At 39.0% G+C, this 27,840-nt stretch overlaps 1 protein-coding gene across 1 annotated transcript; it reads left to right on the top strand.

The window, feature by feature from the left end:
* Positions 1 to 401: 401 nt before the first annotated feature.
* LOC139887920 (uncharacterized) lies at positions 402 to 27,625 on the top strand. Its single transcript, XM_071870967.1, has 3 exons — positions 402 to 830; positions 26,807 to 26,944; positions 27,044 to 27,625. The coding sequence occupies exons 1-3, from the start codon at positions 402 to 404 to the stop codon at positions 27,623 to 27,625; spliced, it is 1,149 nt and encodes a 382-aa protein (XP_071727068.1).
* Positions 27,626 to 27,840: the final 215 nt, after the last annotated feature.

The raw sequence follows: 27,840 nt of genomic DNA, 5'->3' as shown, positions 1-27,840 counted from the left end.
CCGTCGCACGGCCTGCACGGCCCCAAGCCCGGCCCTGCAAGTTGGTAATAGAACATTTTACTATACAACTTTTATATATAGCGTTACTTAGTTTAATACTCCGTGAAAATATTACCAATATTAAATTAATATTATCAGTTAGGCAGGATGAATACTCAGCTAGTAGCGGATCTCGTTGCACCTTAGATGTTGGAGATTAAACTTGTCTTTTACGTTAACAGGTCCAAATTAAAAAGTGCTTTTTCAGCATTCAGATTTAAATATTTTATCAAAGTAAATTAGATTAGTGTGTTTATTCAATTCAGTTCAATTCAAAAATCTATACATTACAAAAATCAATTATAAATCAGACTACTAACAACTCATTCGTGGTGGGAAGAATGGGCTTTATTTGTTTCTTAATGAAGGTTCTTTCGTTAAATGTCAGGGGTTTCGCGATATCGGGTAAATTTGGGTGGGTTAGAAATCTTTGTGTTAGGGAAAGACCGTGCGTTGCTACTTTTCAAGAAACTAAGTGTAATGCTATTGATGATAAGTGGATTAATGCCTTATGGGGTGGGTCGAATTTTGGTTATATTCAAAAAGAAGCAAGTAGTTCGGGGGGTTTAATTACTTTTTGGGATCCTAGTGTGTTTGATGTTTCGGATTGCTCGGGGTGTGACTTTTTTGTTGCTATTAAAGGGAAATGGGTTGTATCGGGTGTTGAAACGACTATCGTCAATGTATATGACCCTCATAATGATCGTGAAAAAATATTATTTTGGGAATTACTTGATAGGCTCATCAATGGCATGGCTACATCTTGGCTAATTGTTGGGGATTTTAATGAGGTTAGAGTTGCGGATGATCGCCTTAATTCACAATTTCATCAAAGAAGGGCGGATAGGTTCAATGATTTCATCATGAGGAACTGATAACGCCAAAATCATACATGTTTATTGCCGTTATTTCGATCCAAAGTTGTTCCATTTGTATGTAATTGTTGTACGTATGTATTGTAATTCGTGTATATTTGTGAAAGTCCATTGTGAATGAATAAATGAAGACCAACAGCGAAAACAGAGTTAAAACGAAGATTGAACGCGTAAAACAGCCCGAAACCACTGAAACAGGTCCAAATGCGGCGCATCTCTCCTAGATGCGGCGCATCTCTGCACCAAATAACTCCCGACAGTTTCAGATGCGGAGCATAAAGAATTTTGGACCAAAACAGCCTCATATGCGGCGCATCTGAGATGGATGCGGCACATCCAAGCCAGATGCGGCGCATCTGTCCCAGATGCGGCACATCTGCTCCCCTGCTGACAGTCCTGAATGCAGAATCGAGCTGGAATCTACTGAACGTAAATAGATGCGGCGCATCCCAAAGAGATGCGGCGCATCTGGTCAATTTCTGGCCATTTTACCTAACTTTTGAGCCTATTTAAGAGAGCCATTGGTTACATACTTCATACACCTTCACTACTACGTTTTCCCTCGGTTCTAATACGATTTTCAAGGTTCAAGGAAGGCTGCAAGTCAATCTCCACTCTTTCAACATCAAGATTAAGCTAGGATCGTTTATCGCAATTGGTACTATTGTTCTATATCTTTTTAAACATGAATTCAACTTGTATTTACTGTTTCATTAGTTCTACTATGATTATGTTAGGCTAAAAGCCTTGTGTGTTTGCTTCAATGTAAGATTTATGGCTTGGTATTGTTCTATACTTTGATGTTATGCTAGTTATACATATGTTTGATTGATTAAATTATTTAGTTCAACCGTAAGAACCATTGTTATGCTTGTTAGTTCATTACTTCAATTATATAAATTGCAAACCTATTAATGTGAGTTAACTAGGAAAACAATCTATACTTCAATACACCTAGTAATCTAGACGATTAGATGCATAAACTTAAGTGATTTTGTTATGTGTTTAATTCGGTAATTGAATAAGTTCCAAAGCAACATAGTTATGAAATTACCTCAAGTGATTGTTGTAATTTAGGTTTCACGTGAGTTTAACCGGGTTGAATCTAGTTAGTTAATCAATCTAAATCACCATGTTCTTTCAAAAGATCCATAGTTGTAATCATCCTTGTATCCTAGTTCAATTATGTAAGTTATGACTTGATTTATGTGAATTTATCAAAGACCATAGCTTATACTTCAACACCTAGTGATCTAGCCACCTATACGTGAGTATAGGATGTTAATTGAACGATATTTAGGATATACAATCATGTAGTTTACTTAGAGTGATCTTGGTAAACTAGGTTTTATGTGAATTCAACCACGAAAGGATCTTGTTGATTAAACATAACTCTTAAGTTTATAGAAATTATGAAATTGATATAAACTACTCTATTGTAACTATTACATAACGGTTTTAATTATAGAAGAACAATCCCTGTCATTTATCAAGCATAGAAGTAAACATCGCATTCTCATTCTTGTTAATTACTATATTTATTTACTGTTTCGTTAAACGAAAATACAACTTCAAACACAAAACCCCCCTTTTAGAATAATTAATCGTGGTAAAATCTTAAAAACAAACTTCTCCCTGTGGATCGAACTGGTCAATTTACTTGCTAGTTACTGCATGATCGGGTTTTAGTTGCCTGTATTATGTGTTAATTATTAAGCATATTGTCTTCATTTTAAAGGTTACATTTTGACACATCAACTTTTTGGCGCCGCTGCCGGGGAGCGGTTTTGTTAAAAGATTTTAATAAACTTTGAATCATTCGATCCTTTTGTAGGAATTCAATTCCTAGAAAAGTTACTTTTTATTGTAAGCTTGTGTTTTTGCAATTGGTTTGTTTGTGGTGTTGTAAATGCAGGATACGTATTAGTGCATGAATCTACGTTCTTCCAACTCTAATTTAATTCCTTCATATCCTGAGCCTGAAAGAGAGCTTCACGAACGCTTAAGAGCTCAAGAAGTAGAATTCCTTGCTCAGGGTTTAGAATCACTTTCTTTAGATTCTAAATCTGAACCAATTGTTCAGTCAATCATCGAGCCCGTTATTAAAGAAGAGGAAGAGATGACTGATACAAATCAAACGATGGATGCATTAATGAAGGCAACAAGAACAGGTCAGGGCCACGCAATTATTCAGCCTACGATGACTGATGGTTTTGAAATAGAGGGCCAATTTCTCCACATGGTGACTAATACATGCCAATTCGGTGGAGCCCCAAATGAGGATGCTAACGAGCATCTTCGTAAGTTTGTAAGCATTTGCAAGCTTTTCAAAATCAAAGATGTCTCCGATGAAGTTGCATGTTTAAAAAATTTTCCATGGTCCCTAAAGGATGATGCAAGAGATTGGCTAGACTCATTACCGGAAGGTTATATTGAAGATTGGAATGACATGATGGACAAGTTTTTGTCAGAATTCTTCCCTGCTTCAAAAGCAGCAAAATTACAAAGTGATATAAATCACTTCAAGCAAAAGTCTAACGAGACTCTTTATGAAGCTTGGACCCGATTCAATAAAATGCTTAGGGTATGTCCTCAACACGGGTTGAATACATTCCAAAAGGTCCAAATATTCTACAAAGGAGTCAATGTGGCTACCCGAAAGGATATAGATGTTGCAGCAGGAGGATCAATCATGAAAAAAATGCCCGAAGACGCTCACACAATAATTGCCGATATAGCAGCCCATTCTCACAATTGGCATCAAGAGATGGAGTTCTCTAGATCATCAATAGTTGCTAATGTCAAAAGCAACGATGAAATCGCTGCATTAAAAGTTCAATTGGCAAATCAAGCAAGGTAAATTGAGAAGGTAACCAAAGAAATGCACGCTATCAGGGTAGGGTGTGAATTGTACCAAGGTCCCCATCTCACTCGAGATTGCGACCAAACGACAATGGAAGAGCAAGAAAATTTCTTAGGTTACTTGCAAAAAGGTGAAATGAATTTTGATGACTTTCCGGCGGTGGAAGCAATGAACCGGAAATATCCTCATGTCAACAGTTATCAAATAGGAGGACCTTCAAGTTCAAACAACAACTACCATGGAGGAAATTTAGGTTACCAAAATAACCGAAATTTCTCAAATCAAAATCAAAGAAATGCACCACCAGGTTACAATCACATAAACAATCGTAATCAACCTCCACGAAATTACCAAAATAATTTCCAACACAATCAACCACAACCACAAGCACATGTACAACCACAACCCGAGAAGAAATCCAGTTTAGAAGATCTTTTGAGAGATTTTATGGTTAAACACGAGCAAAATGCGAAACTGCAAACTCAGAAAATTCGAAATCAACAAGCTACGATTCAGAATTTAGAAAGGGATGTTGAAAGGATCTCACAGTTACTAGCAGAGAGACCACCTGGTGCTCTCCCCTCAAATACTCAAGTGAATCCCAGTAACAATCAAACAAGGAATGAGCATGTAAATGCTATAACTACTAGAAGTGGTTTAACCACTAACCCGGAGATTCCAAAGTCCCCGAAAGTTCCTTTGTCTCCTTCTGTTTTGCAGGTACCTGTTGATGTAGATGAGCATGTTGAAAAAGAACAAGAGAAAAATGATCCACCAGAGGTCATATCGAAGAAAAGTGAAGAACCACCAGTGAAGGTGTACAAGGCACCTATTCCATACCCAAAAGCATTGAAGAAAGACAGACTCGCGAGCCAATATCAGAAATTTGCGGATATGATCAAGCAAATCAGCATTAACATGCCACTCGCGGAGGTTCTTAAGGGTATGCCCCATTACGGGAAGTTTTTGAAAGATCTCATATCCTCGAAGGGTAAATACCACGATGTTTCTGCCACATTCCTCCATGAGGAGTGTTCGGCCATCTTGAAAAAGCAAAATGTACCTCCAAAATTGGGAAATCCGGGTAGTTTTATCATCCCATGTATGATGGGTGATTCGGTAGTGTACGATGCACTAGCCGACCTAGGTGAAAGTGTTAACCTAATGCCTTACTCGTTATATTTGAAACTTGACTTAGGAGACTTGAAACCAACCCGGATGGGTATTCGATTAGCAAATCAATCATTTGATACTCCCATAGGTATAGCCGAGGATATTCTTGTAAAAGTTGGCTCACTTATCTTTCCTGTCGACTTTGTTATTCTAGAAATGCAAGAGGACACAAAAGTTCCTATCATTTTAGGATGTCCTTTCCTTAACACCGCAGATGCTATCATTAATGTCTAAAAAGAACAATTAAGTCTAGGTGTGGGAAACGAGAGAATAATTTGTCATATTGACAAAGCCATGAAAAGACCCACTTCCACCAATGACTCTTGTTTCCAAATTGATGTTATAAATCTTTGTGTTGAGGATGAATTGCAGGAGCTACTTGAAATTGATACATTGGGGTTTGCCCCGGTAAGTGAAAGTGAGTATTTCAATATTGATGAAGCGTTTGATGAGTTGATGAAAGTGGTCACGGATGATGAGACCATGGAAGAAGAAATTCCCAAGGAAGAGGAATCATTTTAAGATATCGGAAATAAAGATAAATTCCGAATAAAGAATTCCTTGGAAGAACCACCCGTACTAGAGCTTAAGGAGCTACCCAAACACTTGGAGTATGCTTATCTCGAAGGTACATCTCAATTACCGGTAATTATTGCTTCACATCTTTCCGGTAACGAGAAGGATAGGTTAATCTCTGTTTTGAAAACCCATAAAAAGGCTATAGCCTGGAAAATGACCGACATTCCAGGGATAAACCCGTTTTATTGTACACATAAAATTCTCCTTGAGAATGACTTCAAACCAGTAGTACAAAGACAACGTAGGCTAAATCCCAACATGAAAGAGGTTGTTAAAAAGGAGGTAGTCAAGCTTCTTGACGCCGGGTTAATTTAACCCATCTCCGATAGTCCTTGGGTTAGTCTAGTACAAGTAGTACCCAAAAAGGGGGTACAACCGTTATTGTAAATGAAAAGGACGAACTCGTTCCAACTAGAACGGTTACCGGCTGGAGAGTCTGTATTGATTACAGACGTCTCAATGATGCCACTAGAAAGGATCATTTCTCGTTGCCTTTTATTGATCAAATGATTGAACGATTAGCGGGGAAAGAATACTATTGCTTTCTAGATGGTTTCTCCGGTTACTTCCATATTCCAATTGATCCCAACGACCAAGAAAAGACCACATTCACTTGTCCTTTCGGTACCTTTGCCTATCGCCGCATGCCATTTGGTTTATGCAATGCACCCGGAACCTTTCAAAGGTACATGATGGAAATTTTTGATGATATGGTAGAGGATTGTATGGAAGTCTTCATGGATGACTTTTCCGTGTTTGGAGATTCCTTTGAATCGTGTCTTTTTAACCTTGATCGTATGTGCAACGACCCTAGAAATTCCAACTTTTATTTATTAATAATAATTATTATTAATACGTGTGATTAAACGAATGTATGTGATTACATTTACGTGTTGCCATGATTGCCCCTACTTGACTTTTAAGTGCCCGAAATGTCTTTGTGACACACGAAACTTCACGAATAATATTTCTAGATATTATTTACATTCATGATTAATTTTATTAATCATTTTAATTAACTAAGGCTATTAGTTAGTTACTTGGGCTTTAATTGGGTTTAATTGTTAATTAATTAAACTTGGGCTTTAATTAGTTAATGGACTCATGAATTAAGACTTGTAAGCCCACCCTACCTTTAAGTGGGCTTAGTTAGCCCACTCTTTCAAAGTGTAAGTATCAATTAAATGGTAACTAGTTAGTTTGTAAGGATTGGAATCTAGTTATGCCTTAATCCCCATGAAACTACATCTTTTAACCACCTTTTGTAAGGCTTTACTTGCTATTAACCAACAAACACTCCTCTCCCCCCTTGAAGGCCCCAAACCGTCGGTTTAGGAGTACCATATGGGTGCTTTTGATTTCATTTTTCTTCATTACTTCATCTCTTGTATTCTCTCTCAAAAACACACACACAAACTAGCTTCACTTTTCTCTCATTTCTCTTATCTCTTTGTAAGTAACTTGAACTTGTTCTTCCTCTTCTTTCTTGAATGAAAACCTAATCCTAAAGTCATCCATCATCATCATTTGTTAATTGTTACTTGTTCTTGATTATTGTTTAACTACTTGTCTTTGATAATTGTTGCTACTTACTTTCATGTTACAAGAATGAACTTACTAGTTTGATTCTTCATTTTTATCTTGTTATAACAAGAATAACAAGAACATAATCTATCTAGTTATGTTCTACCTTATTTGTTTCAAAAGATTATAAAGTTCATGGTTGAAAGACATACTTGAAGTTCATGAAGTAAACTTGAAAGTTTACTTTCTAAAGATCAAAATTTGGTTTGAATCTTTAAAATATGAACAACCATGAATAATTTACTTGTTTACTTAGTTTACTTCTTCTTGCACTTTACTTTCATGTAATTAGTTTAAATGGTCAAGTACTACAAGTTAGTCTTGATCTCATTAATCTTGAACTAAAAGTTAACCTTGAAAGTTCAAGAACACACAAATAAGTTTTCTTTAAATATAACTTTGTATACTTATGCTTGATCTAGACTTTTGAGTCATGGATCTTCAAGATCTAACTAAGAACTATGTTCTACATCTTAAGATCTTGATTAGTTAGTTTATTTTCAAGTTTAGAGTTCAATATTTCTATTATAGTTCATGTAAGTGTCAAACCTAAGACTTTGATGTAACTTTGGTTCATCAAACTACATGCAACTCTTAAGTGAGTTGTGCTTCATGTCTTAGACTTGCACTAGAGTTATGATGGTCAAGACTTGGTTAAGATGATGTAGATACATCAATGAGTTGTACACTTGAAGCTATATGCATCAAGGATGAGAACCATGATGAACATCAAGCACCAAGACCATCGGAACTCACTTGAACTTACTGTTTCTGTCCAAACCCTACTGACCTGCTATTTCTGTAACAGACCAGTAGACCTGGGCTACTGAGACCATGATTTTTAGATATAACTTTTCGATTAGATAACTTTTCATATAGGACTCGTCTTAATCCGAGTTACGGTTTAGGATTTATGGCCCTCCGATCGTTACTATGTCCTTTAACGTTGTGCAGAAATTTCTGACCTACTCGCACTTAGACCGTCGCCACGGTCAAAGGAAGACGAGTTTGCTTCTGTAAATTTTACCACACTTAAAGGACTCATATACGGAGCCATGGCCACTGGTCTCACCTTAATTCAGTAAGGGTAGAGGTCGTGGTGACTGACTGAATTCAGCCTTTGTTGTAAACTACTTTCATAAACGAAACCTACTTTACGTCTTTTGTTTGATGATGAATGATGATGACCTTTATGACCTTAAATACATACTTTTAAACCTATTAAGACCATTTACTAACTTAGTACTATTTGCCTTAGGTTGAGGACCTTCGGACAGATTACTTGCACACCTTTTCCGAACCAACTTTACGACTACATTATCATTGTGAGTTATAGCATTCCCTTTTTACTTTAACTTATTTTGGGAACTGAGAATACATGCGGATTTTATGTTTTACATAATAGGCACGAGTACTTAAACTTATATATGTGTGGGTTATATAACGGCAGAAACATTCCCTTTAGCTCGGTAACATTTAGTCATTGGTTTTTGAACCGGTGAACGCGAATCTTAGATATGGATCCATAGGGTTTGACATCCCCACTCGGGCTAGTAGCGCTAGCATTTAACGAGTGTTTAATACTTCGTAGACATACGCACTTGCCAAGTGTACTTTCAGGGGGTATAAACGTTAAGTTAGTTACCAAGTGCCCACGGTTAACATATACTTTATCATACTATTTTGAAACGCTCTTTATAGCACTGAAATCTCGTGGCCTACCTTACTTACTGTTATACTTAAACTATAGCTCACCAACCTTTGTGTTGACGTTTTTAAGCATGTTTTTCTCAGGTGCTTGAGGTTAGCTTCCGCTGTGTACTAGTCATGCTGTAGACACCCGCTGCTCTAGAGATTCCTGCATGAACGTTTACTTTTGCATTCATAACTTTACTACATTTGAAACTATGCTTGTAACGACCATTGGGGTCACGCACACTTATTTATTTGCTTCTGTTTATTGAAGAACGCTTTTGATGTAAAACATTCGACGTCGGTTATGACGTCACCTTTTAATCATGAATGCAACTTGCTTTGAAAACGCATATAGTACTTAACCTTGTAATGATCCTGTTGTTGATGATTCGTACACGATGGTTTTGTACGGGGCATCACATTTGGTATCAGAGCATTGGTTGTAGGGAATTAGGTTGCATTAGTGAGTCTAAGACCGACCCGAGTAGGATTCACTAATAGGACTAATCTACAACTTGCTAGTTTACTTGTTTTCGCTGAACTTACTGCATGCTGCTGCTTACTTTTACTGCTATATGCCATATGCTACTACATGATTTCACTACTGCATGATATTACTTGCTTTCGATTGCATGCTACTTCTGTACGATTCGTTATTATTGCCATGCTACTTATTGTTATACATGATTTAAACTGTTGGCCTAATACGTGCTTGCTTATGACTTACTGACATGGAAAATTTATTTTTCCTTGTTTAGATGTCGGATGTACCACCTGCTAGCGTTTTGGGCAGTTCAGACTCAGACTCCACCACACCACCTGCTACTGTTGCTGATACACCGGTCCCGTTACCCACTAGTGATCCCAGCGCTTCGTCTTCCGGAGCGAGTAGTAGTGCGCCGGCACCCATGACCACTTCTGACCCTACGGAGATTCCAGCTCCGTCTGCTCCCGGACCCTCGGGGTCACAGCCCCGCATCGGTGGGATTGAGATTCCCGCGGAGTTCGGGGAAGGGCCGTTTTGTAAGCACATGCGCACACCTTGCTGACGCACTCCCGACGGACGTTTAGTGCCGATTCCGCCAGGTAGACACAGACAGATGTTGGCCGCCTTCGGACTGCCAGTTGAGCCACCCGTGTCGCCACCACATGATTCAGACGACGGGTCTTCCACTGATGCTCCATCAGACAACACCTCTTCGGATGACTCCAGTGACGACGAGGACCCTGCTGATATACCTATACAGGCACCCTCCACCCCGCCGAAGAAGCGGTACCGTCCTGATGGCACCGTTATTCCAGGGGTGAATGGAGGTCGTGCTTTTACTGACGCTTTTGGTCGGTGTCGGAGGGTTACTGCCCGTAAGCGGCTTGTTCCGTACCCTGCCGACCTACAGATACGTAAGGCACCTCGTTACGTGCTGACTATTTCTGGAGCCAGGACATCTGCACCTCGTTTCGTGAGGACCGCTCCACCTGCATCACCGGCACCACCTGCACCGCCAGCACCGCCTGCCCCACCAACTCCCACTGTCGAGGAATTGACAAGGTAGGTGGGAATTCTTCGAGCTCGGGTTACTAAGCTCGAGGAGCAGATGGCTCAGGTTTTGGACATCCTACACCCACCTTCACCGTAGGACTTTTGTATTAGATTTCGTTATGTAATCTAGTTGTAGTTTTATGTTTCACTTATGTATTGTACGGAATTATTCGGATGTATGAAACTTATTATTATTAATGGAACTTTGCGTGATTTAAATTCTTGCACGATGTTCTATTTACATTACTGTACGATGACTCTGTGGTATTTGTACCTAGATGCGTTATTTAATAACATGTGATGTTTTGATTCCATGTTGGTTAATATATACTATATTATTACATATTGAATGCTGGATTTTGACTTAAGTCAAAACTTTTGTTTAGAATACCATGGCCAACGGAAGAACCACACCTACCGCAGCCCAGATTGAGGACATGATCAACGAACGGGTCACTGCAACCCTAGCAGAAAGAAATCTCCAAGCTCCACCGCCACCACCACCAGTTATCCCACCCGTTCGAAATGGGTGTACTTACAAGGAATTCCAGAGCTGCAAATCACATAACTTCAGTGGAACCGAGGGACCGGTTGGTCTCACCAGATGGTTCGAGAAACTTGAATCAGTATTCTGAGTTAGCAACTGTTCGGAGGACAACAAAACCAAGTTTGCATCTTACACGCTATCTGACGACGCACTAACGTGGTGGAACACGTTAGCTCAAGCGAAAGGCATCGATGAGGCGTATGCTACGCCATGGGAGGAATTCAAGGCTGCTATGATTGATGAGTATTGTCCGAGAACTGAAATTCAGAAGATGGAAATCGAATTTATGCAGTTAAAGGCCGTTGGGAACGACCTTGATGGCTACAACAGGAGATTTTCGGAACTAGCTCTTATGTGTCCGACAATGGTCACCCCGGAATTCAAGTGTATGGAGAGATACTTCTGGGGACTTCCTAAGTCCATCAAAGGAAACGTCACATCGTCCAAACCACCGAATATTCCCGAAGCAATGCGCATGGCGCATACCCTCATGAATCAGATTCTTATTGATGAGCCGGGGAAGGCTAAGTTTGAGGCTTGTAGTAGCGAAAAGAGGAAATGGGATAATAACAACAATAACAACCACCACAACAACAGGGGGAGAACCTATGACCAGACCCCCGCCAAGAGGCACAACAACGGTGGAAACCCCAACCCCAACAACAACACCAACTCCAACCCTAACTACAAAGGAACCTTACCACAATGCAAGAGGTGTTACAAACACCACACTGGGTATTGCAATGTTGTCTGTGAGAAATGCCAACGGTCTAGGCATATCGGAAAGGACTGCAAGGTCACCACTTTGAATGGGAAGCCAAACACCAATGGACCTAAGAAGTGCTACGAATGTGGACAGACGGGCCATTTCAGAAATGCGTGCCCAAATAAGCGAAAAGACGGAGGACCACCGCGAGGTAGAGCTTTTAATGTTAATGCAAGGGATGCACGCGATAACCCCGACTTGGTGACAGGTGTATTCACAATCAACAATCTTTTAGCTTCTGTCTTGTTTGATACTGGTGCGGATAGAAGTTATGTATGTAGACATTTTTGCGATAAGATTAATTGGTCATTAGTCCCGTTAAAAGAAAGTATGCTTGTCGAGGTCGCCAATGGAAAACTTGAAAAGGTTGACCATATTAGTCGTGGAGCTATTATCAACATAGCTGGTGCAGATTTCGAAATTGATTTGATACCCATCAAATTGGGAAGTTTTGACGTGATCGTTGGTATGGATTGGTTGAGCAAGATAAAGGCCGATATTATCTGTGGAGATAAAGCACTTCGCATACCACAAAGAGATGGCGAACCACTGGTTATCTATGGAGAGAGATGTACCTCGAAGTTGAACCTCATTAGTTACGTGAAAGCTCAAAAGATTATGAAGAAGGGACGTTTTGCTGTCCTAGCACATGTGAAAGCGGTAGAAACTGAGGTGAAGAGCGTGAACGACGTTCGAATTGTGAACGAATTTTCCGATGTCTTCCCAGAGGAATTGCCTGGATTGCCGCCGCAGAGAGCTGTAGAGTTTCAGATTGATTTAGTGCCAGGAGCTGCACCTATAGCTCGCGCACCTTATAGACTCGCACCTTCCGAGATGCAAGAATTACAGAGTCAACTACAAGAGCTATTAGATCGAGGGTTTATCCAACCAAGCTTCTCGCCTTGGGGCGCACCTGTGTTGTTTGTGAAGAAGAAGGATGGATCCTTCCGTATGTGTATCGACTACGGTGAACTCAACAAATTGACTATCAAGAATCGGTATCCTCTTCCAAGAATTGATGATCTTTTTGATCAACTACAAGGATCGAGCGTTTACTCAAAGATCGACTTGCGATCCGGATATCACCAGCTGAGGGTGAAGGAAAGTGACGTGATGAAAACTGCATTCAGGACCCGTTATGGTCATTATGAGTTTCTCGTGATGCCGTTCGGTTTAACAAATGCACCTGCCGTGTTCATGGACCTCATGAATCGTGTCTGCAAGCCTTACTTGGATAAGTTTGTTATCGTCTTCATAGATGATATCCTCATCTACTCAAAGAGTGAAGAAGAACATGAGCAACACCTCCGATTAGTGCTTGAACTCTTAAGACAAGAGCAACTTTACGCCAAATTCTCCAAGTGCGAATTTTGGTTGAAGGAAGTACAGTTTTTGGGTCATGTTGTGAGCGACCAGGGTATCAAAGTTGATCCCGCCAAGATTGAAGCCATCAGCAAGTGGGAGACCCCCACTACTCCGACGCATATTCGCCAATTCCTAGGCCTCGCCGGTTACTACCGAAGATTCATCGAAGGATTTTCTCTGATTGCGAATCCTTTGACCGCGCTGACTCACAAGGGCAAGAAGTTCATTTGGGAACCCGCACACGAATCAGCATTTCAAACTTTGAAGAAGAAGTTAACCTCCGCACCTATCCTATCGCTTCCCGAAGGTAGTGATGATTTCGTTGTTTATTGTGATGCATCGAAGAGTGGTTTTGGTTGTGTACTGATGCAAGGATCAAAGGTTATTGCCTATGCCTCTCGCCAATTGAAGATTCACGAGCGGAACTACACTACTCACGATCTTGAACTTGGAGCCGTTGTCTTTGCGCTTAAATTGTGGAGACACTATTTGTATGGAACTAAGAGCACTATCTTCACCGATCACAAGAGTCTCCAGCACATCTTCGATCAGAAGCAACTGAATATGAGACAGCGTCGATGGATTGAGACGCTCAACGACTACGATTGTGAACTCCGTTATCACCCTGGCAAGGCCAATGTTGTAGCTGACGCTTTAAGCCGAAAGGAGAGGACGGCACCTCTTCGTGTTAGGGCTCTGAACATCACCATCCATTCGAACCTCAACAGCCAGATCAGAGTAGCCCAAGATGAGGCTCTCAAAGAGGAGAACATATCTCACGAACATTTGAACATACTTGTCTCTCGATTCGAGGTTAGGGAGTCTGGACTCCGATGTTATGCCGGAAGAATTTGGGTACCTTATTATGGAGATCTACGAAACCTGATACTTGATGAAGCACACAAATTGAGATATTCGATTCACCCAGGTGCGGGCAAGATGTACCACGACCTTAAAGAACAGTATTGGTGGCCGAATCTTAAGAAAGACGTCGCAACTTATGTTGGTAAGTGTTTGACTTGCTCGAAGGTTAAAGCCGAGCATCAGAGACCTTCTGGTTTACTCCAACAGCCGGAGATCCCACAATGGAAGTGGGAAAGGATCACAATGGATTTCATTACTAAGCTGCCGAAGACGGTGGGCGGATACGATACTATTTAGGTTATTGTTGACCGCCTTACCAAATCTGCACACTTCCTAGCGATGAAGGAAACTGATACAATGGAAAGACTTGCTCAGCTGTACATCAAAGATGTTGTAACTCGTCATGGTGTACCTTTATCGATCATCTCCGATCGCGATCCCCGTTTTGCCTCTAGATTTTGGCGTTCTTTGCAAGAAGCCATGGGAACTCGTCTTGACATGAGTACTGCTTATCATCCTCAGACTGACGGGCAAAGTGAACGAACTATTTAGACGTTGGAAGACATGTTATGTGCATGTGTCATTGATTTTGGAAAGGCCTGGGAAAGGCATTTTCCATTAGCCGAATTCTCGTACAACAACAGTTACCACTCGAGCATTAATGCTGCACCTTTTGAAGCATTGTATGGCCGTAAGTGACGATCTCCTATTTGTTGGGCCGAAGTAGGCGAAAATCAAATCACCGGACCCGAGGTAGTCCACGAAACCACGGAGAAGATTGCTCAGATTCAAGCTAGACTTAAGACTGCCCGCGATCGCCAAAAGAGTTATGCTGATCTTAAACGTAAAGACTTTGAATTCAACGTTGGTGATCGTGTTATGTTGAAGGTTGCACCTTGGAAAGGTGTGATCCGTTTCGGAAAACGTGGAAAGTTAAACCCACGATACATTGGTCCTTTTGAAATCTTGGAACGTGTTGGACCCGTTGCATACCGTTTGGATCTACCAGCACAATTGAGCTCAGTTCATCCTACCTTCCACGTGTCGAACTTGAAGAAGTGTCTTGCTGCACCTGAACTTATCATACCATTGGAAGAACTTACAATTGACGACAAACTCCACTTTATGGAAGAACCAGTTGAGATTATGGATCGTGAGATCAAAACTTTGAAACGCAACAAGATTCCGATCGTCCGAGTGCAATGGAATGCCAAACGAGGACCTGAGTTTACTTCGGAACGAGAGGATCAAATGATGCGGAAGTATCCTCACCTTTTCCCGACTCCTCCATCAACCTCAGCTTAAATTTCGGGACGAAATTTCCTTTAACAGGTGGGTAACGTAACGACCATGGAAATTCCAACTTTTATTTATTAATAATTATTTTTATTAATACGTGTGATTAAACGAATGTATGTGATTACATTTACATGTTGCCATGATTGCCCGTACTTGACTTTTAAGTGCCCGAAACGTCTTTGTGACACACGAAACTTCACGAATAATATTTCTAGATATTATTTACATTCATGATTAATTTTATTAATCATTTTAATTAACTAAGGCTATTAGTTAGTTACTTGGGCTTTAATTGGGTTTAATTGTTAATTAATTAAACTTGGGCTTTGATTAGTTAATGGACTCATGAATTAAGACTTGTAAGCCCACCCTACCTTTAAGTGGGCTTAGTTAGCCCACTCTTTCAAAGTGTAAGTATCAATTAAATGGTAACTAGTTAGTTTGTAAGGATTGGAATCTAGTTATGCCTTAATCCCCATGAAACTACATCTTTTAACCACCTTTTGTAAGGCTTTACTTGCTATTAACCAACAAACACTCCTCTCCCCCCTTGAAGGCCCCAAACTGTTGGTTTAGGAGTACCATATGGGTGCTTTTGATTTCATTTTTCTTCATTACTTCATCTCTTGTATTCTCTCTCAAAAACACACACACAAACTAGCTTCAATTTTCTCTCATTTCTCTTATCTCTTTGTAAGTAACTTGAACTTGTTCTTCCTCTTCTTTCTTGAATGAAAACCTAATCCTAAAGTCATCCATCATCATCATTTGTTAATTGTTACTTGTTCTTGATTATTGTTTAACTACTTGTCTTTGATAATTGTTGCTACTTACTTTCATGTTACAAGAATGAACTTACTAGTTTGATTCTTCATTTTTATCTTGTTATAACAAGAACAACAAGAACATAATCTATCTAGTTATGTTCTACCTTATTTGTTTCAAAAGATTATAAAGTTCATGGTTGAAAGACATACTTGAAGTTCATGAAGTAAACTTGAAAGTTTACTTTCTAAAGATCAAAATTTGGTTTGAATCTTTAAAGTATGAACAACCATGAATAATTTACTTGTTTACTTAGTTTACTTCTTCTTGCACTTTACTTTCATGTAATTAGTTTAAATGGTCAAGTACTACAAGTTAGTCTTGATCTCATTAATCTTGAACTAAAAGTTAACCTTGAAAGTTCAAGAACACACAAATAAGTTTTCTTTAAATATAACTTTGTATACTTATGCTTGATCTAGACTTTTGAGTCATGGATCTTCAAGATCTAACTAAGAACTATGTTCTACATCTTAAGATCTTGATTAATTAGTTTATTTTCAAGTTTAGAGTTCAATATTTCTATTATAGTTCATGTAAGTGTCAAACCTAAGACTTTGATGTAACTTTGGTTCATCAAACTACATGCAACTCTTAAGTGAGTTGTGCTTCATGTCTTAGACTTTCACTAGAGTTATGATGGTCAAGACTTGGTTAAGATGATGTAGATACATCAATGAGTTGTACACTTGAAGCTATATGCATCAAGGATGAGAACCATGATGAACATCAAGCACCAAGACCACCGGAACTCACTTGAACTTACTGTTTCTGTCCAAACCCTACTGACCTTCTGTTTCTGTAACAGACCAGTAGACCTAGGCTACTGAGACCATGATTTTTAGATAGAACTTTTCGAGTAGATAACTTTTAATATAGGACTCGTCTTAATCCGAGTTACGGTTTAGGATTTATGGCCCTCCGATCGTTACTATGTCCTTTAACGTTGTGCAGAAATTTCTGACCTACTCGCACTTAGACTGTCGCCACGGTCAAACGAAGACGAGTTTGCTTCTGTAAATTTTACCACACTTAAAGGACTCATAGACAGATCCATGGACACTGGTCTCACTTTAATTCAGTAAGGGTAGAGGCCGTGGTGACTGACTGAAGTCAGCCTTTGTTGTAAACTACTTTCATAAACGAAACCTACTTTACGTCTTTTGTTTGATGATGAATGATGATGACCTTTATGACCTTAAATACATACTTTTAAACCTATTAAGACGATTTACTGACTTAGTACTATTTACCTTAGGTTGAGGACCTTCGGACCGATTACTTGCACACCTTTTCCGAACCAACTTTACGACTACATTATCATTGTGAGTTATAGCATTCCCTTTTTACTTTAACTTATTTTGGGAACTGAGAATACATGCGGATTTTATGTTTTACATACTAGGCACGAGTACTTAAACTTATATATGTGTGGGTTATATAAAGGCAGAAACATTCCCTTTAGCTCGGTAACGTTTAGTCATTGGTTTTTGAACCGGTGAACGCGAATCTTAGATATGGATCCATAGGGTTTGACATCCCCACTCGGGCTAGTAGCGCTAGCATTTAATGAGTGTTTAATACTTCGTAGACATACGCACTTGCCAAGTGTACTTTCAGGGGGTATAAACGTTAAGTTAGTTACCAAGTGCCCACGGTTAACATATACTTTATCATACTATTTTGAAACGCTCTTTGTAGCACTGAAATCTCGTGGCCTACCTTACTTACTGTTATACTTAAACTATAGCTCACCAACCTTTGTGTTGACATTTTTAAGCATGTTTTTCTCAGGTGCTTGAGGTTAGCTTCCGCTGTGTACTAGTCATGCTGTAGACACCCGCTGCTCTAGAGATGTCCTGCATGAACGTTTACTTCTGCATTCATAACTTTACTACTTTTGAAACTATGCTTGTAACGACTATTGGGGTCACGCACACTTATTTATTTGCTTCTGTTTATTGAAGCACGCTTTTGATTTAAAACATTCGACGTCGGTTATGACGTCACCTTTTAATCATGAATGCAACTTGCTTTGAAAACGCATATAGTACTTAACCTTGTAATGATCCTGTTGTTGATGATTCGTACACGATGGTTTTGTATGGGGCATCACAGTATGCTTATCCGATGTGAGAAATAAAACTTGGTCCTAAATTGGGAAAAATGCCACTTCATGGTGAAGGAGGGCATTGTACTTGGTCACAAGATATCTTGTGCGGGAATAGAGGTAGATAAAGCTAAAATTGAAGTTATCTCTAAGCTACCTATACCGACAAATGTCAAGGCCATTAGAAGCTTTCTTGATCACGCGGGATTCTACAGACGATTTATCAAAGATTTTTCTAAAATCGCCCGCCCAATGACCAAACTTCTTGAAAAGGATGCTCCATTTGACTTCGATTCCAATTGCGAGAATGCATTCTCCATTCTAAAGTCAAAACTCACACAAGCTCCCATTATCGTATCTCCGCATTGGAGTATGCCTTTTGAGTTAATGTGTGATGCGAGCGACTATGCCTTAGGTGCTGTCTTGGGACAACGACTCAATAATCATTTTCGTCCAATTTATTATGCGAGTAAAACGCTAACGAGAGCTCAAATTAATTATACCACCACGAAAAAGGAGCTCTTGGCGGTTGTTTATGCGTTTGATAAATTTCGGTCATATGTGGTGTTGTCCAAAACCATTGTTTACACGGACCATTCGACCCTTAGGTACTTATTCTCGAAACTAGATGCAAAACATCGTCTCATACGTTGGGTTCTTTTACTTCAAGAGTTTAACATTGAGATATGTGATAAGAAAGGAGCCGAGAATCTAGCCGCCAACCATTTATCCCGACTTGAAAACCCCGAATTAGAAAAACTCGATGATACAATCATCAAGGACACATTTCCTGATGAATCTCTAATGAGGGTTAACAAGGAATCTGAAATCCCATGGTTTGCCCATTTTGCAAACTATCTTGCGTCAGGCATTCTGCAAAAAGGACTTTCTTATCAACAAAAGAAGAAATTCTTTGCGGATTTGAAGTCCTATTTCTGGGAACATCCCGACCTATTTCGTGTTAGTGCGGATCAAATGATTCTCCGTTGTGTGTACGGAAAAGAGGCTCAACAAATTCTTGAGCATTGTCATCAAGGGCCCACCGACGGTCATTTCGGACCAAACCACACCGCAATAAAAATCCTTAACTCGGGCTTTTATTGGCCCACGATCTTTAAAGATGCCCATAATTTTGTTCGGACTTGTAATGCATGCCAACGAACGGGTAACATCACGAAAAAGGATGAGCTGCCTCAAACCGGCATCCAAGTTTGTGAAATCTTTGATATTTGGGGAATCGATTTCATGGGACCATTTCCAAGTTCCCATAAGTGCAAGTATATCCTAGTAGCCGTTGACTATGTATCTAAGTGGGCTGAAGCGAAAGCTTTACCTACGAATGATGCTAGGGTGGTGGTGAACTTCTTGAAAAATCTCTTCTCGCGCTTTGGAATCCTAAAAGCGCTCATATCCGATCGAGGAACACATTTTGCCAACAACCTTCTTGAAAAGGTGTTGAAGAAGTATGGCGTAACTCATCGTTTCTCTACTCCGTACCACCCGCAAACGAGTGGTCAAGTGGAGAACACAAATCGTGCCTTGAAACGCATACATGAGAAGACGGTTGATAACAACCCTAAAATTTGGCAACGCAAGTTAGATGATGCGTTGTGGGCCTTTAGGACTACTTTTAAAACACCAATCGGCACCACACCATTTAGACTTGTATATGGTAAAGCGTGCCATCTTCCGGTTGAAGTGGAACATAGAGCATACTGGGCATTGAAACTTTGTAATTTAGACATGGAAAAAGCTGGTGAAAACCGATTCATGCAAATGCATGAATTGGAAGAGTTGAGGTTAGAGGTGTACGAGAATTCGAGCTCGTATAAGGAGAAAACGAAAAGGTGGCATGTTGCCCGATTGAAAGAAGTGAAAGAGTTTAAAACCGGTGATAAGGTTTTGGTTTTTAACTCGCAGTTTAAATTTTCTCCCGGAAAGTTGAAGTCCCGATGGACGGGACCTTATTTGGTGAAACAAGCATTTCCATCGGGATATGTTGAGTTGTTTGGAAACGGAAATACTTTTAAAGTGAATGGTCATCGATTAAAACTCTATTTTGATGGATTTGATACCACGGTTCAAGATGACATCACTTTCTCCCCCAACGCTAATTAGCTTGGGAAGGAGTCGCGTGAACGACTCACTAATAAACCTCACAACGTGTACATAGTCTCATTCATGCGTCTCGTTTCTTAGGATTGATTGTTTTTGAGTGTTTTGAGTGATTTTTCGAATTTTAGTACGAACCAAGTTATTTAGGGACCTTCCGCAATGTTTAAAACGCGAAAAAACATCAAAAGCTGGTGCAACAGGGCCAGATGCGCCGCAACTGTAGTGGATGCGCCGCATCTGAGGACAAGAAAAAAACCGACAGTTTTAGATGCGCCGAGATTAGGTCATGCGCCACTTTTGGGCCACCAGATGCGCCGCATCTACCTCAGATGCGCCGCATCTGAGCCAGATGCACCGCATCTGTGTCTGAATGTTGGAGTCTGCCTAATTTTTTTTTCACAAATACGGGAGTTTATCATTTTTATTCATTTTTTCACCTACAGCTCCGAACTTCATCTCTTTTTCTCTCAAGGTTTCCATATCTAAACACTAAATCAACCGATTAAACCCATCTTTGAGCATCTAATCCGTCTATCAACATGAGAAAGGTATGATTAATCTTCATTTCTTCATGGTTATTGTGTTCTTCATTCTCAAATTCGGATTTAGCTTGTTCTAAGTGTGGGGATGTTTAAATCTTCATGTTTTGGTCATTATATGATTGTATTTTTGTTACTAATCCTTATTCATGCTCGAATTTCATGCTTAATTGCTCAAAAATTTACTTTAGAAATTAGGGTTCTTCATGAATTTGGGGATTTCGAAAGAATGACCATTACTTGTTTAAATTGGGATGTTTTAGAGTGCAATTACTAGTATACATTAGCAAATCCGCATGAACCTTAGTTGAATTACACGATTACACAAATTATTGAATTTTAAGGTTCTTAAATTGGGAATTTTGACTTTTGTTGACTAGTAAGTGTTCTAAGTGGAATTAAAGCAATGCATTGATTATACTAAATTCATATATGCCTTAACTTAATGTTTGTTCGAATTGAAAAGTTTTACTTATGAAAGTTAAGGATTGTATGCTTAGGTTTTTTGATGAAATTGTTAACTTGAGTCGAATTTAGTGTCTAAATATATGATAACCATTGATTGCATATTGTTTGACATGCTTATTGATGAATGCTAATGGTTTCATACACTTGTTTTGGTGAAACTAATTATGCTAGATATGATTGAACTTATGAAGTGATAAAGATTATGAGTCATACTAGTACATGTTTGTTAAAAATGAGATAAGTACATCCATGATAGAATCATGTTTGACATGAGAGTTTGTGTAATGCGTTCGATATAACGTGTTCTACATGGTTTTGGCTTGTGCAAAATGAAAGATGTTTTGAATAACTTTAACGCTAATCAACTTGGTTTGTTGTTTTGTTTGTTTGATTTTGTTGTGTTTTTGTATACTAGAGCATCATCATCAAACCCAAAATCAAAGAAGCAAAAAGCCCCGGCAATTATAGATGAGGAAACAAGTGAGGAAGAAAATTCCGTTGAAGAAGAAGAAATGGATATTGACAACTGGAAATTAAATGTCCGTGGATTAACCACTCCGGATCCATGGATCAATGCAGTTTTGAGGCATCCGGAATATCATGAATGGATGAAGGCACTTCTACACAAAGACGTGTATCCGAGGAAATATATCGATTGGACACCATTAGAAGAAGCCGGCGAATATCAAAATTTTTGCAACCTTTTCCTAGTAACGTATCAAGGCCATCGAATATATGCATGGGAAAACCTATTCAGAATGCAAGAAAGAGTGTACCCACTTTTAGTCAAAGAATTCGTTGGTTCACTTAGGGTTGATTACACGTCACCAACATCCGGTACCTTTACGAGATTTCATCTTGGAGGACAAGACCGAACATTAACACTACTACAATTTGTAAAGGCGTTGGATATCTATGAAGGGTTGCCACACCAATTGATGCAAAATTACTTTAATCAATGTATATACTATGTTTCTTCTTTTAATCATTCAGAAGCATGGGTGGACATGAGCAATAGCGCATACAATGCAAGCAAGCAGACTTGCAGCAAGCTACGTACCTACGAGCATCGATGCGTCCAAAGATTCATTTCAAGTACCATAAACTGTCGAAAAGACAGTAGCGAAAAAGTTACCAACTTGGATATCTGGTACATTCACGCGATAATGGATCACTCCCATGTTCATATTCCACGAATGATTCTTACTTTCCTTCTCGAAGAAAGGAAAAAGATTACACCAATCATGGGCGGCCATTTTGTAACCAGGATTGCCCAACATTTTCGTATCAATACAAGTGGGTTAGAGGAGAAACATATGATTACCTTTGATAGAGTAAGCTATACAAGGGCAAACATTTTAACTAGGGGGTCGAACGGCCTTCTAACTAGGTATGTGGATCCCGTGAACAGGCAACCGCAACCACAACCGCAGCCAGATCCACAGCCGAATGTTGGAAGTAGTTCGGGTCCGGGAAATGATTGGGAGGCTTACATGGCGCGACAGTTTTTGGATTTGCGACTCCATAATGATCGAAACACCCAAAAGGTAATTGATCACTACGATACAGGTAACAGGGAGATGCAACATTACATTGATGTAGGGAATGATCGAACGTGGTACACTCAAGCGGGGCAGCAAAATTAGCTTAACTAGATACATGAACAGACTGTGTCATATGCTACAGATCTCGCTAACTATACCCCCTCTCCTTGGCCTGCATACGAACCATGGGTTTGAATGGGTGATCCATATCCTGTGCCTTATCCTCCTCCTCCTAACCCGCCTACTGAAGACACTGCTGTCGTCCCTGCTCAAGCAACTTATCAGGGGTACAACCCCTCAATATTTCAGGACGACGACGTGGGAAACCAAAATGAAGGCGGAGCTGGCCCAAGTAACTCTTTTTGGGGATTCTTCTGAAGTTGACATGATTATTGGTGAAGTGTGTGAACGGTTTGATTGATGTTGGTTTGTTTCAAAAACAATTTATCTTTATGTTTGGTGTGTAATAACTTGATAGTATTTTGGATGATTGTAATTTGAATAATTTAGATAATTATAAGTGGGGTTTTTAGTACATGGAGTACACCCCCATTTATTTGTGTTTATCGTATGTTTGCTATGTTTGAATTGATACAGGTGAGCATTATGTTATATGCTGCATTTTTTACAAAGACTGGCAGTAAGTTCAGCACATACTTGATTGGTGATTGTTTTGTGGTTGCAAGAAGCGGATGATGTTCTTATGCTGACGTTCAGTTCAGCGCCATCATCCCGTGAACTTCGGTTTTAGACCTTGAAAGTAATAAATCTCTTACACTCTTTAACCCTCTTGAATTTAAATTTTTCTGATTTCATGTAACGAGGACGATACATGAACTCAAGTGTGGGGAGGAAGTTATAAATTGGTTTTTGATTTTGGTTAAAAAGGCTTAAAATGGTGAAAAATTTTAAACTTTTATCTTCATAAATTCAAATTTTGTTTAAAATTTGTAGATTTTAAAACTAGGTGTATACACCGAAATTATTATCACAAAACAAATTAAGAAACAACCAAATGATTGAGTTTATTTTGTTAAAAATCATAAAACTAGTAGTCATATAAAAGATATAATCATCATGCTATACCACATTCTGAATGAAAAAGAATCATCAAGTAATTTGTTGTTCTAACAATCTAATCCAATGCTCATCTATGTAAGGATTGTGAAGGAAGTCAAGTCTTCCAATATGACACACTTGCTAACTTATGTTAGAAGATGTAGTCCAGAACAGCTGTAGGTTGACGAAAAATCTTGAAAAGTCATCTCTATCATCGGCTGGAAATCCACCTCACCTCAGCATCAAACAGGGTTTTTGGTGGTCAGACTTATCCTAACCATGAGATGGATCTGTCTCGTACAGTGGGGGGCACATTGCAAATTAGCTTTTAAGACTAATGAATCTAATCCCCAGATGGATGATCTCCGTAAAGATCAACTGCATCTATGTTGACTGCGGCCAACATACATATGCCATAACAAATTGAGGTGTGCAAACTCATGGTTCACCGATGATATTTGGACATGATATAGTTTCTTCTAAAAACTTATGCTATTTTATGAACTATATTGTGTAAAACCATTTTTAGGACATCCGGTTTCAAGTTCCATGATACTTCAATCATGGGGGCGAGTAGCTTGCTAAACGCCGACTGATGCTTTGGTTTTCAGTTACCCTCAACCGGACTTTGAGGTTAAAACCGGAAAACTTGTTAGTGTAAAAACTAACATGTCTAATTTTCAAAATATAAAAGGTTTTTCGCAAAGGTCCCAATTTCTCTAAGGATCCAAATTTTTAAGAAATGTGGACTTTAAAACTCACCTTTCGACTTTGGTGTGATTTCATTTCGTGTGTGTATTACGTTATGAAATAAATAAAAGCATGTGTACTCCTAAGGGTTGTGTATACTCAAAACACGTGAGTTTGATTCGTGTGTGAAATAAAAAGTGTGAGTGTGTATATATTGTGACCCGAGTGTGTGTTCCATATAGCGTGAGTTATTGTGTTCCAAAATAATTTATGTATCTTGTGTACTATATCGAGTGAGTGTGATTCCCATTTTTGTGTTCTCAATTAAATAAGTATGTTTACTGTAGTAAATTTTGATTTCTTGTAAGTCTTGCTTGAGGACAAGCAAGGTTTAAGTGTGGAGATTTTGATAACGCCAAAATCATACATGTTTATTGCCGTTATTTCGATCCAAAGTTGTTCCATTTGTATGTAATTGTTGTACGTATGTATTGTAATTCGTGTATATTTGTAAAAGTCCATTGTGAATGAATAAATGAAGACCAACAGCGAAAACAGAGTTAAAACGAAGATTGAACGCGTAAAACAGCCCGAAATCACTGAAACAGGTCCAAAAGCGGCGCATCTCTCCTAGATGCGGCGTATCTCTGCACCAAATAACTCCCGACAGTTTCAGATGCGGAGCATAAAGAATTCTGGACCAAAACAGCCTCAGATGCGGCGCATCTGAGATGGATGCGGCGCATCTATCCCAGATGCGGCGCATCTGCTCCCCTGACGACAGTCCTGAGTGCAGAATCGAGCTAGAATCTACTGAACGTAAAGAGATGCGGCGCATCCCAAAGAGATGCGGCGCATCTGGTCAATTTCTGGCCATTTTACCTAACTTTTGAGCCTATTTAAGAGAGCCTTTGGTTACATACTTCATACACCTTCACTACTACGTTTTCCCTCAGTTATAATACGATTTTCAAGGTTCAAGGAAGGCTGCAAGTCAATCTCCACTCTTTCAACATCAAGATTAAGCTAGGATCGTTTATCGCAATTGGTACTATTGTTCTATATCTTTTTAAACATGAATTCAACTTGTATTTACTGTTTCATTAGTTCTACTATGATTATGTTAGGCTAAAAGCCTTGTGTGTTTGCTTCAATGTAAGATTTATGGCTTGGGATTGTTCTATACTTTGATGTTATGCTAGTTATATATATGTTTGATTGATTAAATTATCTAGTTCAACCGTAAGAACCATTGTTATGCTTGTTTAGTTCATTACTTCAATTATATAGATTGCAAACCTATTATTGTGAGTTAACTAGGAAAACAATCTATACTTCAATACACCTAGTAATCTAGACGATTAGATGCATAAACTTAAGTGATTTTGTTATGTGTTTAATTCGGTAATTGAATAAGTTCCAAAGCATCATAGTTATGAAATTACCTCAAGTGATTGTTGTAATTTATGTTTCACGTGATTTTAACCGGATTGAATCTAGTTAGTTAATCAATCTAAATCACCATGTTCTTTCAAAAGATCCATAGTTGTAATCATCCTTGTATCCTAGTTCAATTATGTAAGTTATGACTTGATTTATGTGAATTTATCAAAGACCATAGCTTATACTTCAACACCTAGTGATCTAGCCACCTGTATGTGAGTATAGGATGTTAATTGAACGATATTTAAGATATACAATCATGTATTTTACTTAGAGTGATCTTAGTAAACTAGGTTTTATGTGAATTCAACCACGAAAGAATCTTGTTGATTAAACATAACTCTTAAGTTTATAGAAATTGTGAAATTGATATAAACTACTCTATTGTAACTATTACATAACGGTTTTAATTATAGAAGAACAATCCCTATCATTTATCAAGCATAGAAGTAAACATCGCATTCTCATTCTTGTTAATTACTATATTTATTTACTGTTTCGTTAAACGAAAATACAACTTCAAACACAAAACCCCCCTTTTAGAATAATTAATCGTGGTAAAATCTTAAAAACAAACTTCTCCCTGTGGATTGAACTGGTCAATTTACTTGCTAGTTACTGCATGATCGGGTTTTAGTTGCCTGTATTATGTGTTAATTATTAAGCATATTGTCTTCATTTTAAAGGTTACGTTTTGACACATCAGGAACAGATTAATCGAGATCGATATTAGTGGAAGGAAATTTACACGAATTAGTGATGATAGAATGAAGTTTAGCAAGCTAGATAGGTTCTTGGTTGATAACTCTTTTCTTGGGCTTTAGGACGATCTTTCGGTGATTGCATTAGATAGGCATCTCTCGGATCATTGCCCCTTGATCTTAAGGGATAAGGTTATAGACTACGGGCCGAAACCGTTTAAAGTCTTCGATGAGTGGTTTAATTATGAAGAGGTTGATAAGGTGATTATGGAGGCATGGAAAGTTCCTATTCGGGGTTCGAAAAAGGATCGTAACTTTAGGGATTGACTTAAGAATGTGAAGTTTGCACTAAGGGAGTAGAGTACTAGTAAGTTTGGGGGTCTTGATAGGGAAATTGATGATCTTAACAAGGAAGTTTTGGAGTGGGAACTTAAAGCGGAAGCAAATAATATTACAAATTCGGAAAGGGAAAAATGGTTAGATTGTAGAAGGCGTTGGGGTGAGAAAACAAAAACAAAAGCAAACATGTTGAAACAAAAAGCGCGATTGAAGTGGACTTTGGAGGGAGACGAAAATACCAAGTTTTTTCATGCCATGATTCGTAGGAAAAATACTAAGTGTAATTTTCGGGGACTTAATATCAATGGGGCATGGGTTGAAGACCCGACTATGTTAAAAGATTCGATTTTCAAACGCTTCAGTTGTATTTTTACCAGCAATCCCAGGCCTCGGCCCAGTTTTTTACCGAAAGATACGATTGGGCCTGTCCAAGCTTCCGGGCCTGCTCCTGGTCACGTTTTTATTTCTGCCTTTTCATCTCATGTTCGATTAATTGGGCTTACTGTTTCCCAGCCCAACGGGCCTCTTCATTCTGTTTCGGTAACCAGGCCTGCTGGTCAGTCTACAGCGAGCCCCCAACAATTCTGTTCAGGGGTCTTTTAAGTTATCCGAATCGCAAGCTGTGGATCTCGAAATGCAGTTTAGTGAGGAAGAAATTTGGGAGGCTGTCAAAGGGTGTGCGAATAACAAAGCTCCAGGTCCGGATGGGTTTAACATGAGATTTTTTAAAAAGTTTTGGGCAATTATTAGTGCAGATTTGATTGAGGTTATTCGCGATTTTTGGCGAAATGGGACTATCTCCCCGGGTTGCAATTCAT

Source organism: Rutidosis leptorrhynchoides, chromosome 2 (assembly GCF_046630445.1).
Source record: "Rutidosis leptorrhynchoides isolate AG116_Rl617_1_P2 chromosome 2, CSIRO_AGI_Rlap_v1, whole genome shotgun sequence".
NCBI classification, from domain to species: Eukaryota; Viridiplantae; Streptophyta; class Magnoliopsida; order Asterales; family Asteraceae; genus Rutidosis; species Rutidosis leptorrhynchoides.
This window is presented reverse-complemented; position numbering and strand designations above follow the sequence as displayed.